Source organism: Schistocerca cancellata, chromosome 3 (genome assembly GCF_023864275.1).
Source record: "Schistocerca cancellata isolate TAMUIC-IGC-003103 chromosome 3, iqSchCanc2.1, whole genome shotgun sequence".
NCBI lineage: Eukaryota > Metazoa > Arthropoda > Insecta > Orthoptera > Acrididae > Schistocerca > Schistocerca cancellata.
In genome coordinates this window covers 470,407,052-470,421,952 of record NC_064628.1, presented here as the reverse complement: position 1 = coordinate 470,421,952, position 14,901 = coordinate 470,407,052, and the positions used below count along the sequence as shown (strand labels likewise).

The window sequence follows — 14,901 nt, the reverse complement described above, 5'->3', positions numbered from 1 at the left end:
TGCTGGCAGTAGCAGTTGCATATGGTGCACAGTGATTTGGGGGAATGAAGTTCTTAATTTTTGTTTATTTGTTTTGAAGGAGGGAAGGGGTAGACATGGACCTGAGGATTGGGGAGACTGCAGTGAGGAAAGTGTGAGTTTATATTAACAGAGTGGGAGGCATGGGAAAAGAGGGTGAAGGTGGATGTGAACCATAGGTTGTATTGTCAGCACAATCATCATCCATGTAATTTGATGCAGCTTCCATGAAATATGCAGATGAGAATATTATGTTCTGCTACATTTATTAAGTTATACAAAAGAGAACTTATTAAACACATTAATGGCTAATTAAAGAGCAGATGATAATAAATACAGTTTTGTTAACTTCTTTGCTTAATTAGTGCATTATTTTTGACTTGACAGATAGAATTACACAGCAATCTATTTTCTTCATAAATGTATAATGGTCTGTCATTTTGAGAAAGAACATTAATGGCTACACTAGTTTCAGTTCCAATAGCCTATTGTAGTTATAAATCTGAGCTATTTCAGATTAATGGTTTGGAGTCAGAGTTTAGAACACAGTTTTATCTGTCAGAAAGATTTATTACACTTACATTCCACAACAAATTGGAAGACCCATTTGGAGCAACACTGGAAAGCAACACAAACCTGCACACGATGGTTCTCCTTATCACAGACATAGATGAAACCCAGGGCATCAGTGGTAACTCCCCAAGGATAATTGAAACGGCCATCTGAAGATCCTTGGCTTCCAAAGGCACGAAGGAAACGTCCCGCTGGATCCATCACCTGCAAGAAAATGTAAATTGAAGTGTTAACATTTGTAGCCATAATAGCCACAACTGGATTATTGTACATAAATGTTATTTCACCTAGAATGAATAAGTATTGTGCTTAGCATGTGAGAAAAAATTTACTGAAAGATATATTAATTATGAAAATTTACTGTTATTCTGATGGGATTATTGCTAACATAAATTTCTTACCCATGTTTAATTATTTTAGTTCACTGGATACTAAGAGACATGTACTTAACAGATGGAGAATCTGCTCACTAATTTTGAAGAATTTCAACTATCATTCATAGTTAGACTGTTAGTAGACCGACAACTTTTCGATGCTTTACATAACTCAAACCATATACATCTGCACAGAAGAAATGATCATTTTGCCTTCCCACAAAACACCCTAATCATTAGCAACATTTTCTTCTATGCAGAATTAATAGTTGGAGCAATATGACATGCACATACCATTAAAAAGGAGTGTCAGCTTTTCTTCAGTAGCTTTACTTGATCAGTTCTTGACTGAGTGTTTCAAAATGAATATCTGGTTTTTAAGGCTTTGTAACACTTATTACCCCATGTGGAGTTGCTAGTCTTCCATCAGGCACCTCCCCACATGACGGATTGGGGAACGTGCACTATATATGGTGTACACTGGGGAAATAAAATACCTGGGGTGGACCAAAACTAGTAAAACAACAACTGCTGCCTTGCAGTTGGGAGTTGGGTCTCCAAAGGCTAAGGGAAGAAAAGAAAACCCTGATTAAAAAAAATCATCCGTCGCCTGGTAGGGGTTGGATGCAGGGTTGACAGTCTACTCTGTGAAAAACGACTGTTGCGAAACTTCTACAGATTAAAGCTGGACAGATGAAGGAAGATGGACCTGGCATGGAAAAGGACAATGAGGATGGAATACAAGTAAATGAAGGAGGGAAAATAAGAGAGAGGATAAATGTAAGGCATAGATTGGATCTACATATTGGTACTTGGATTTGAGATCCCTATATTGCCCTGGAACACTGACAGTAATGCTGGATCAAATAATGAATCTGAAGCAAAGTATAATGGCACTACAAGAAATTAGATGGACTGGGCGTGGAGTTTTAGAAAAGAAATAAGTGAATATATTCTATAGCTGCAGCGAAAGAAATCATGAACTGGAGACAGGATCTGTTGTACATCATCAGTTAAAGCATTTGGTAATAGGGTTTACACCCATTAGTCCAAGATTATCAACAGGCAGGATAAAGGGGAAATTCTTTAACTATTCCATAATTAATGCCCATGCACCAACAGAAGAATCTGAAGAAGAAGAGAAGAAGTATTCTACAAATCTTTGGAAAGAGCATATGAGAGTGCCCAGGGCATGACATTAAAATAATAGCTGGAGACCTAAATGCTCAGGTGGGGAAAGAACAGATTTATAGATCAATGATTGGCCCCCACAGCAAACATGCAACAAGTAATGAGAATGGAACAAGGCTTATACTGTTCGCAGCATCTAGAAATATGGTAATAGGATCAACACTGTTCCCACATAAATAAATACGTTGGGGAATATGGACCTCACCGTATGGAAACACGGTAAACCAGATCGACCATTTGTCATAGATGTGAGACAAAAATCGGTCCTACTGGATGTGAGGAGTATCAGAGACCCAAACGTAGATACAGATCACTTTCTGGTATGGGCATGGGTGAGGGCGAGGATATCTAATACAGCAAAAGGAGTCTGACCCAGGGCACAGAAATATAACAACTTTAGCGTCAGTGGAAGTTAGAGAACAGTATCAGGAGAAGATAACTTGGATTCCAGAAAATGTTGGAGAATATAACAACATGAAAGATCAGTGGTGAGCAATAAAAAAGATGGTGGAGACATCAGCAAAACAGATACTTGGAATTGGGACAAGACAAGTAAGACTATCATGGTTTGATACCGAATGCGAAATGGCAACTAAAGAAAAGAACGAAGCATATAGAAGGACACTGCGATCGCACTGTATGAGAAGGATAGCAGAAGAATACAAAGAAAAACGGAGGATTGAAAAGAGGACTCACCAAAGAAAAAAGAGAGAATCGATGAAAGCAAGTGACAAAGAAATGGAGCTCACGAGAAGCAAAAACGAAATAAGAAAATTCTATAGAGAGGTGAATGCGGCATGGAGGCCTTTTGGTAGTGAAACAAGCTTAATAAAAGGTGATACAGGAAATATAATAAGTGAAGAGAAGGGAATATGTGAAAGATGGTGCAGGTATTCTTATAACCTCCTCAACCATAGAATAACTGTACCAGGGAATCCAATAGAAACGAATGGGGAAGAGGACCTAGACAACAACACTGCCCCACCAAATATAGAATAAGTGAAAACTGCCATGAAGAAATTGAAAAACAACAAGGTGGCAGGGGCAGATGGTATTGCAGCAGAACTGTTTAAGCAAGGAGGTAGAGAGCTGGGACGAAGCCTTCTGAAAATGTTCACCTGAATATGGGAAGATGAGAAAATGCCCCAACAATGGAAAGAGGGTATCATATATCCCATAGATAAGAAAGGAGATCAGAGGGAGTATGTCAATTACAGAGGGATCACATTACTTAATCTGGGATATAAAATAAGTTTCTAATATACTATTTGACAGAATCCTCCCAATCATACAGAGGGAGACAGGGCTGTACCAACGCGGATTTCTCCCCAAGAAGTCAACTATAGATCAAATATTCACCTTCAGACAAATCCTGGAAAAAAAAAAAAAAAACAAATGAATACGGGGTTGATGCAGATGACACAGATATAATAGCAACAAACCAAAAAGCAATGGAAGAGACATTTACGGCTCTCGAACAGGATAGTAGGAACATGGGGTTAATTATTAATGAACAAAAAGCAAAATATATGGCAGCTGTAAAAGCACATAGAGAAAATATGCCAAATGCAATAACAATGAGCTATTATATGTTTGAGAGAGTTGAACATTTCAAGTACCTGGGCTCGACAGTTACCCATCTAAATGATACCTCCTATGAAATTAAGCAGAGATTAATACTAGCCAACAGAGCCTATTTTGCCCTAACAAGACTTCTGTCCTCAAGGTTCCTGACTCATACTACTAAATTAACTATCTACAAATCACCTATACGACCGGTGTTTACATATGACTCTGAAACCTGGACATTAACAACTAAAGATTTTGAAATATTGGATGCATTTGAAAGAGAGGTACTTAGACGAATCATTGGCCCAATCTGTGAAAGAGGAAGATGTAGGAGGGGATACAAACATAAGTTGTATATCATATACAAAGACCAACCCATCAGAAGGATAGTGAAATCATCCAGACTGAGGTGGGCGGGACATGTGGCGAGCATGAATGATACAGAAGTATCAAAAAGAATATTACAAGGAAAGCCAGGAGGGCAGAGAGGACGTGGTCGACCAAGAGCCAGATGGGAAGATGGAGTAATCGGAGATCTTAGGAAGATGGGCTATAGAAACTGGAGAGTACTGGCAAAGGACTGAGAGAAATGGAAGGAAATTGTAGAAGAGACCAAGCGTCATCATGAGCTGTAGAGCCAAGAAAGAAGAAGAAGAAGAACATTTATTACGCTCAAGTTATATTTATAAATAATACATCAAATGAAAGAGTAACTCAGATATTGTTTACTTATAAGTGTTTAATCACATGGCTCACATTGAGTCAATACGAGAGTTCTTCCCAGACCTTGATCAGTACGTCTGTAGTAATTGTTGTAACAATTGCGCAAATCCTGTTTCTTCAGTCAGCTATATTAGTTGGTAGTGGATGTATGAGTGGATGATCCTTTTTGAATATCCAAAAGAAAAAGCACAATAGCGTGAGATCAAATGAATGTAGAGGTCATGCAAAATGAGCTTTCAAACAACCGCTTGCGTGCTATCCAGCAGTTGAGTAGAGTGTCATTTAACCAGTGACATACTGAATTATGCCAGTGGGATGGTGCACCATATTGCTGGTGAATGAAGTTTTGTGGCTCATCTTCTTCTAATCTAGGAAAAATCCATAGTTCTAGCACATCGAAATAAGAAACACCAGTTTCAGTTGTTTCACAGAAAAAGTAAGGCCCACTAACTGCATGCCAGGGCATGGCACAAAAATATTCAATTTAGGGGAGTCTCGTTGCAATTGTGCCATCTTGCAGGGATTTTTTTGACCCCCAGATGCACACATTATGTATGTTCACATTTCCACTTAGGTGAAAAGTAGACTCATCACTGTAGATGATATGCTCTAGAATATCTTCATCATCATGCAGCAACAATTTTTTTACAAAGTTGTCACTTAAATGGTAGTCTGGCTTTAGAGCTTTTAACAACTGCAGACGATGACATATTTGCAAGTGTTTCTTTAAAAGTCTCCATACAGACATCACTGGAATTGATAATTCACGACTAACTTTCCTAACTGATTTCGTGGGGCTACATGTGAGAGACTCCCTCACTCGTTCAACATATTCTTTGGTCACTCTTAGTCGTCGAGTACTCTTTCCTATGTAGAGACAGCCGATGTCTTCAAACTGATGACACCATTGATGGATATTATCACTTGAAGGCTTACAATGGAACTTAATACAAAATGTATTTTGTGTTGCAACAAGAGAGTCAGTCCTTGCAAAGCGTAAAATAAACCAGTCATCATCTTTGCTACTAGCATTTTCTAATGGCAGATACAGGAAACAGTACACATGTATGCACAAGGTACACAAACAGAACCGAGTTGTTCTTTTATTTAAAGTTTACTCATATGGTAATTGGAAGCTGAAAGTAAAAAAAATGCTATAAAGCTTCAAAACTCCCACATTCATTTTGAAACATTCAGTATTGACGGGTATATTCTCGTCATGTAGAACTACCCATACTTAATAAATATTCGAACACGCACTGAGAATATACTTGGATGGTTTATCGCCTGGAATTACAGAAAAAGAAGCACAGTTGCTATATGGGTAACTTGTAAACAACAAAAAACCAAGGAACATAATGAACATAAAAACAAAAGTTATAACTCCAAGGAGTAGGAAACAACATTCTTCAGCCCTCCAAGCGGCGGATTCAAACTTGGCGGTTTTCGCCATTCATTTATTGCCGAGCAGTCACTGAATTTTCGACACAACTCTATCTATGGATGGCGCGAACGGGACTAACGTGTGCTGACACAGTAGTCGACGTGAGTAGCGGTCGCTACAGTATAATGAAATATGACCAGGAACTGCAATTAGCGTCCCATAAGGGCAATTTGCACTGAGTGCAAAATAATAACATTTTCAGTATTAGGGCCGATTCACACTAGATGTTGGTACGGAATGGAATGACATGCGATTTCACTGTCAAATGGTGGTGTGTTCACACTAGATTGGGCTTGAACACAAAGTAACTTTGCTTAACCCGCTACTTAACGCTCAAAGTGAGGTTATGAAATACCGTTTGCGATACAAGAAGTCGGAACACAATATCACAATTAACGAACAAGCATAACAACATTTATTAATAGCCAAAGAAAACTTGGTAATGGATATTCTTGAAAAAGTTTGTACGGTAAACTGAATAAAGTTGAAAACAACTATTTTTCTTGATGCATAGACCTTCCTTTTTTCCTAATAAAAAAAGAATATTTAATGAAATCTACTTCGTCAATTTATGTTCTTATTTAAATATTGTGCAGGCTTTGTATTTGTCCAGTTACTGTAAAACAAAATAATTTTTCGTTTTCAGATAGCTGGCTTCTCAGGTGGATGAATGCTCAACGGAAAAAAATCCATGTCATCGTGGAATCATTTACAATGTGTTAGGAAAACAAAGCAAAGAATTAAGAGGAATATTCGAAACTAGTCGTCGGTTGTGACCAGTGATATAGGAAACATGCGGGAGTTATAATACGTAGAGATGCCGCTATAGACTTAACGCTGTTTGTTGTTTTGAAGCCAGCATTGCCATGTTAGACGACCCAAAACTTTTACTGACTACTGTTTATGAATGCTTCTTGATCTTCATTTCTGCCATGTGCACAAGACAGTTTCTTTTAAACAGAAACTATTACTTTGCTTGTGTGAATGACACAGCGTCGGGAATGCATTTTGAGACGTGTTTTTGGTTTGATATGCATACCGAGTTTTATTTTGTTATATGTTTCGAATGACCAACCATTCTTAGAATGATTAGATGACCCATAAATGACGCGAGCTGATATTTTTGATCTAATTGCTTCCATAAGAAGATAATGTTCGGGACAACTAACGCGACCGATGTCGGCTTCAAGCTTGTGACAGCTCCCCTTATTATACAGTACCTCCTTGCATGTGACAAACATCGTAAGCAACATGGTGATTATATCGTGATATCAGTGATTTCCAAACTGGCTAAGCTGCAGACCAGTCCGTCAACACCACCACGTGTTTTGCTTTCATCTTCGTTGACTTCGCTATCTCACAACCAGTCTGTCACCTTCCAACCTAACCTAGACTTTGGGCTATGCTACATGGCAGTCTGTCACTACAATCAGGTTTTTTGCTTTCACGTTCGTTTACTTGGTCAGCTAAAAACCAAACTGTAAAAGTACACCCACATTGTGACGCCACAGTAGCCGATGACTTGTATCGAGTATTCCTCTTGTTCTAAACCAAAATAATAAAGATTCAGAATATTCAAAAGCACAACATCCATTACCGTAATAAACTTGAGTGCGTCCGAACTAGGTTAACTTCTGATGTTAACAGACGACACCGTTCCGTACACCCACATCTACCTGAAAACTGTCTTTCTGACAAGGGAACCTCCCCATCGCACCCCCTTCAGATTTAGTTATAAGTTGGCACAGTGGATAGGCCTTGAAAAACTGAACACAGATCAATCGAGAAAACAGGAAGAAGTTGTGTGGAACTATGAAAAAATAAGCAAAATATACAAACTGAGTAGTCTATGTGCAAGATATGCAACATCAAGGACACTGTGAGCTCAGGAGCGCCGCGGTCCCGTGGTTAGTGTGAGCAGCTGCGGAACGAGAGGTCCTTGGTTAAAGTCTTCCCTCGAGTGAAAAGTTTACTTTCTTTATTTTCGCAAAGTTATGATCTGTCCGTTCGTTCATTGACGTCTCTGTTCACTGTAATAATTTTTGTGTCTGTGTTTTGCGACCGCACCGCGAAACCGTGCGATTAGTAGACGAAAGGACGTGCCTCTCCAATGGGAACCGAAAACATTTGATCGCAAGGTCATAGGTCAACCGATTCCTCCACAGGAAAACACATCTAATATATTCTATACGACACTGGTGACGGCATGTGCGTCACATGACAGGAATATGTTGTCGACCCACCTAACTTGTACATTTGGCGAATGGGAAAAAAGATTCTTCTACCTTGCCTGATTTAGGTTTTCTTTTGGATGTGATAATCACTCCCAAAAAGTGATGAAAACATAAGGGTTGGTCACATAAACTGCAACAAATGAATGCAACAGTTTCACAGTCGCAGTTTTCCCTGTGCTCTGTCAAAACATATGTTTTTAACGTTTTCAAATTTTTCCGTGTGTAGACCGTCAAATCCTGCAAATGTCCAAGCAAATCTGAACATGTCCTGGAATTTTGGGGAGCGAAGTTGATTATGTGTGAGTGCCTGAACTCTGATAATTGTCTGAAAATAAAAAATTAAACTTCTCTCTCGCGGGAAGACTTGAACCAAGGACCACTCGTTCCGCAGCTGCTCACGCTAACCACGGGACCACGGCGCTCCTGGGCTTACAGTGTCTTTGATGTTGCCTATCGTGCGCATGGACTACTCAGTTTGTATATTTTGCTTATTTTTTTCATAGTTCCACACAACTTCTTCCTGTTTTCTCGATTGATCTGTGTTTAGTTTTTCAAGGCCTATCCACTGTGCCAACTTATAACTAAATCTGAGGGGGGTGCGATGGGGAGGTTCCCTTGTGAGTAACCTTGATCTGACCTCTCGTTCTGTTCCTTTGACGGCCTGTGTGAATACCGGCATAAGTGATGCATTTTGTAATGTTTCGACATTCTGTTCAATTCCGTTCTGTCAAGTGCGAATGGACCTTTAATCGAGCGAGAATTAGTCTGAAACATCTGCAGAGCTAGAGGCATACCGGTACTTAATGTTACCTACCTGGATGCGATGGTTGTATCTGTCTGCGATGATGAACTGGCCGATACGGTTGACAGCGACTCCGGCGAGGCAATCGAATTCGCCCTCACCGCTGCCGTAGCTGCCAAACTCCTTGACGAAGGTGCCATTGGCGTCGAAGACCTGTACGCGGTGGTTGCTCGAGTCTGCTACGACGATACTGTTGTCCGGGCCGACGGCAATGCCGCGAGGCCACGTGAAGTTTCCGGGCTCGCTCCCCCGACTTCCGATCTTAAACAGCTGGCGGCGCTTCTGCAGGTACTGGCTCCTAGGGGAGGTACCTGCCGCCGCTGCGAAACCTGTCGCAAAATGCCAACACAGTGCTTAGGGGACTGACTCATAACTGGTAATCTGTTGCTACTATAAAAGTTTCTCGGGATTCCGCAGAGTAACAGGCTAGCAATAGCTGCAAAGGATAGTTATGAACTTTTAACTATCATCTCGAAAAAAATAAAATTACATAATTTGTTCCTTGATTCTTTGCATGGGCATGTCTGCTGTCCTGGAAGCCTACGCACTAAAATCACCTCGCCGTAGTACTGCATCACGCCGCTAGAGGAGCCAAAAGAAAATGGAGCAATCCATTGTTAGAGTTCTACCACGAGGAACGACGACAGCTCAGTTGTGGGTGCTAACACTCAGGGTTCGTAAACGCGACGATTAGTTATTTGTGGACTTTAGCTAGAGAGGAGCCCAGTACGCAGCACACGATCACAGTAAAGGAACTGCCACACAGTATCTGGCAGAGCAAATCGGGGGGGATGTAAGGCAGAGACAACAAGTTGACCGAGAAAATTTAAAATAAGGCAAAATTGAGATATTCGTTAGGGAGTCAGGTGGAACGTTCTCGGCCTGGTGGGGAAAATTTGTTATTTTTTATATAAAAATACACTAATTTTTAAACATTGTTACATTTAGGTCAACACATTTCACGCATTTTTTTTTCTTTTACTGTGAGTTGCTTTCATCCCTGAAATGCGACTCTGGAAGGTATGGAAAAGTATGACTCTAAGGCTGTAATAATCATTACATTGGGCTCTAATGATTTTCATGACCCAAAGTTCTTATGATCCAGAACGTGTGCAAGTCAAAGGTGTCGAGTCTGGTAAATAGCATAGCTGTTCCCACAATATATACTTCAGATTCCACAGCTTTTCCCTTTTCAAAGTACTTTTTTATGTTCTGATGTACAGTATTGTGCTATTATTAGTTTGCAGTTCTTAATTTGTGCACAGAGTTGCCCCAGAATTTGATACTGGAGATAACAGAGTGAAAGTAAGAAAACTATACAAAACTTCACGTTTCAGTGTCAGAGACAGTGGAGATTACTCTTCTGCTGAATTTAGCAGCATTCAGTTCCTGTACAAGATCTTGAGTGTGGTACTACCAAGAAACGTTTGCATATACCCTCAGTCCTAAGAATTTCAAATGGTCCACTTCATTGACTGGCGGCTTTTGGAAGTTTCGTATTAGCAACTGAATGTCTTGCCTTTAGTTGGAGTTAAGTGTTAAACTATTCTCATTCAGTGGAAGATTTAATATGAATGAAGAAAAGCAACGGACCCAGAACAAAACCCTGTACCGCCTCATACTTTACATGACTGTTGTCAGATTCAAATGTTGTTGACTCTATTCTACAACCTTCTGCGTCCTACTTTTCAGATAAGATGCGTTCATTGTTGAGCTTTCTGTCAAATCCTACTTCGTTATTGTGCAACATAAAAAAACGCCTCCCGAACAGGCCATGAAGGCCCAACGGCACCGACCGGCCGCCGTGTCATCCTCAGACCATAGGCGTCATTGGATGCGGATATGGAGGGGCATGTTGTCAGCATACCGCTCTCGAGGCCGTATGCCAGTTTCCGAGGTCGGAGCCGCTACTTCTCAAGCAAGTGGCTCCTCGGTTTGCCTCACAAGGGCTGAGTGCACCCCGCTTGCCAACAGCGCTCGGCAGACCGGGTGGTCACCCATCCAAGTGCTAGCCCAGCCCGACAGCGCTTCACTTCGGTGATCTGACGGGAATCGTTGTTACCACTGCGGTCAGGTCGTTGGCATTGTGCAACATAATGAAAAGAAATTTCACAGATATCAACGCCAGGCCAGGAACTTCCCGCCCTCGTAAATATTCGGGTATTCCAGGAACGCAGACGTAACTGTAAATTGAGTGTCAGAAAGAAAAAAAAAGACAGCATAAGAGAGGATTTGTTATAGATTTATAACAAACGAAGAGGAACTCTTCAAACTCTGTTTTAAGCTAAGAAGTTATAAAAATTAAGAGTTCAAGAACTACATGGTATGAAGTCCATCACTGAGAAAAAGCAACATTAATAAATAGGAAAAAAAGAAAGCAAGAAGAGAAATGTAAGTTTTACGGAATACTAGATAATGAATATGAAGACAAAAACATGCGGCATGTGGCTTTATACACTCCTGGAAATGGAAAAAAGAACACATTGACACCGGTGTGTCAGACCCACCATACTTGCTCCGGACACTGCGAGAGGGCTGTACAAGCAATGATCACATGCACGGCACAGCGGACACACCAGGAACCACGGTGTTGGCCGTCGAATGGCGCTAGCTGCGCAGCATTTGTGCGCCGCCGCCGTCAGTGTCAGCCAGTTTGCCGTGGCATACGGAGCTCCATCGCAGTCCTTAACACTGGTAGCATGCCGCGACAGCGTGGACGTGAACCGTATGTGCAGTTGACGGACTTTGAGCGAGGGCGTATAGTGGGCATGCGGGAGGCCGGGTGGACGTACCGCCGAATTGCTCAACACGTGGGGCGTGAGGTCTCCACAGTACATCGATGTTGTCGCCAGTGGTCGGCGGAAGGTGCACGTGCCCGTCGACCTGGGACCGGACCGCAGCGATGCACGGATGCACGCCAAGACCGTAGGATCCTACGCAGTGCTGTAGGGGACCGCACCGCCACTTCACAGCAAATTAGGGACACTGTTGCTCCTGGGGTATTGGCGAGGACCATTCGCAACCGTCTCCATGAAGCTGGGCTACGGTCCCGCACACCGTTAGGCCGTCTTCCCCTCACGCCCCAACATCGTGCAGCCCGCCTCCAGTGGTGTCACGACAGGCGTGAATGGAGGGACGAATGGAGACGTGTCGTCTTCAGCGATGAGAGTCGCTTCTGCCTTGGTGCCAATGATGGTTGTATGCGTGTTTGGCGCCATGCAGGTGAGCGCCACAATTAGGACTGCATACGACCAAGGCACACAGGGCCAACACCCGGCATCATGGTGTGGGGAGCGATCTCCTACACTGGCCGTATACCACTGGTGATCGTCTAGGGGACACTGAATAGTGCACGGTACATCCAAACCGTCATCGAACCCATCGTTCTACCATTCCTAGACCGGCAAGGGAACTTGCTGTTCCAACAGGACAATGCATGTCCGCATGTATCCTGTGCCACCCAACGTGCTCTAGAAGGTGTAAGTCAACTACCCTTGTCAGCAAGATCTCCGGATCTGTCCCCCATTGAGCATGTTTGGGACTGGATGAAGCGTCGTCTCACGCGGTCTGCACGTCCAGCACGAACGCTGGTCCAACTGAGGCGCCAGGTGGAAATGGTATGGCAAGCCGTGCCACAGGACTACATCCAGCATCTCTACGATCGTCTCCATGGGAGAATAGCAGCCTGCATTGCTGCGAAAGGTGGATATACATTGTACTAGTGCCGACATTGTGCATGCTCTGTTGCCTGTGTCTATGTGCCTGTGGTTCTGTCAGTGTGATCATGTGATGTATCTGACCCTAGGAATGTGTCAATAAAGTTTCCCCTTCCTGGGACAATGAATTCACGGTGTTCTTATTTCAATTTCCAGGAGTGTAGTATCATCGAACAGTTCTTGATGACCGCTGGAACGTTTGTAGATAATGTAGTCAGTTGGTGGCCATTTCACTTACCTGCTGCTGTAGGGGAAGTGGGGGAGCCTGCCGGGTTTTTTTGATCGTCGTCAGAGCTTTCAATGCTGGCCGAATTGTGTCGGAGTGGCAGGCCGAGGGAGAGGCGTCGGGACGCCGACGTGGAGGATCCGGCGCCAGAGGCCAGAGAGGATCCGCTGCCGGAGGCGCCATCCTTGCCGTCCTTGCCGCGGTTGCCATACTTGTTCTTCAGGTAGCGCGCCCACGAGCTGAGTGCCGCGCCATCCTTCTCACCGGACCTGTGGCGGGCACAAGTGTCGCCACTTAACAGTGGACTACCTCACTACAGAATTAGCACAGTGAGCTCCTCTATCGAGTGGGTACATTCACCAGTATACTGGGTGTGAAATACTCATTGTGACTAGTAATATCAGTTTCTGTTACTCTCGTGACTTGCATATTTCATTAAGCCAAAAATTAGCACTCCGAATCTAAAAAAAATAATTAAAAAAATCTAATATCCCTCTGAAGACATCACACCGTCCTTAGACTTTATGATGCCTTCAGTTCGGCAAGCAAGATATACCATAACTTTCTCCTGATAAGCAGTACCCAGTTGAAGTCACTCAATGAATGGATCCCATCGAGATATCAGGTAGTATTGATGTTGATTGCTACGTTACACCAGCCGTTCCAAATAGTCCCAGGCACATCCTCTGTGATTAACCGCGACAGTCCAGATGAGATAATGTGCCTTTGTGTTCGTCAAACCAGGAACGTATGTGTGCTGCACTGTAAACGCAGCTATTTTCGACCGAGCGAGGTGGCGCAGTGGTTGGACACTGGACTCGCATTCGGGAGGACGACGGTTCAATCCCGCGTCCGGCCATCCTGATTTAGGTTTTCCGTGATTTCCCTAAATCGCTCCAGGGAAATGCCGGGATGGATCCTTTGAAAGGGCACGACCGACTTCCTTCCCCAATCCGATGAGACCGATGACCTCGCTGTCTGGTCTCCTTCCCTAAACAACCCAACCCAGCTATTTTCGTTTCAGAAGAAGGGAATATACACAGCTTACTCGTCGCGAAGATTGAAAAGAAAAGGCAGCACACGGTCACTGGCGATGTAGAGATGAGTTCCCAGGTTTACGTAAACTGTAAACGTAATGTCCCAAATCACCGTGTGAAAAATACCCCCAAAAACATTACAGAACCACCTTCGATGTGAACTAAAGGTCCACACCTCGCTTCATTGGGCCACCAGCGCACTTGATACGTTACAGTATTTGTAGAAAAACAACACCACCCCTCTTCGGACCTCGCTACACACCTCTAGTCAGCTAATGTCCAGTTTCTGTGTTGCTTGCTCCACTGAAGTGCAGATTTGTGTGCCGCTGTGAGCAATGGGCTTTGTGAGGTACCCGATTCCAGATATCCATTGCATGATGTTCCCTTCGCAGTTTTGCTCGGAAAATGGTTGAGACCGACCTACTTCACTGGCAGCAGCATTTCTTGTCATGTTTGAAACGAATTGCCATTTACGATATGTGAGACCCATCTCTGGTTCCTGTTAAGTAGGATCCATTTCCCAACACTGTTCTTACGCTGTGTTCATGGCTATGAGTAGTACGCCATTTCTTATGTACACATCGGACGGTCCGCGTTGATACACTGACAAATCGGGCAATTTCAACCGTCAGCGGCACGACCAAATACGATAGCCCCTTCTACCAGTCTGTGATGTCTCTACGTCGACCCATATTACCGATCTGATTCAGTTCAACAGTGACACACACAAACACCACATCGCTGGCAAGACGTACATCAGCGGTGAAGAATCACATGATCACATGGTGTCAGTTCTACACTATCTACAGCGCTCCAAAGCGCTTTGAGTGGGTGACTAATATTTTGTCCTGTAAGCTTACGATTTGCATAATGCTTTAGGATATAATTTTTGACTTTTTGTAGAAATATTATTAGTTCCCTTGCTGAGCTACGCCATTAAAATAGAAGACGTAAAATAATTTCGAACAATATTATGAAAAGGATAGTCGCTTCT

At 42.8% G+C, this 14,901-nt stretch overlaps 1 protein-coding gene across 4 annotated transcripts in view; it reads right to left on the bottom strand.

The window, feature by feature from the left end:
* The window catches only part of LOC126175239 (uncharacterized), a 292,084-nt gene that overhangs the window by 12,894 nt on the left and 264,289 nt on the right, over nucleotides 1–14,901 (bottom strand). For all 4 annotated transcript variants that reach the window (XM_049921875.1, XM_049921877.1, XM_049921878.1 and 1 more), the window contains 3 exons: nucleotides 12,883–13,139; nucleotides 8,941–9,257; nucleotides 655–795 (listed from right to left, as the gene is read on the bottom strand). In XM_049921875.1, coding sequence (XP_049777832.1) covers nucleotides 655–795; nucleotides 8,941–9,257; nucleotides 12,883–13,139 — 715 coding nt within the window. The remainder of the gene's footprint in view (nucleotides 1–654; nucleotides 796–8,940; nucleotides 9,258–12,882; nucleotides 13,140–14,901) is intronic.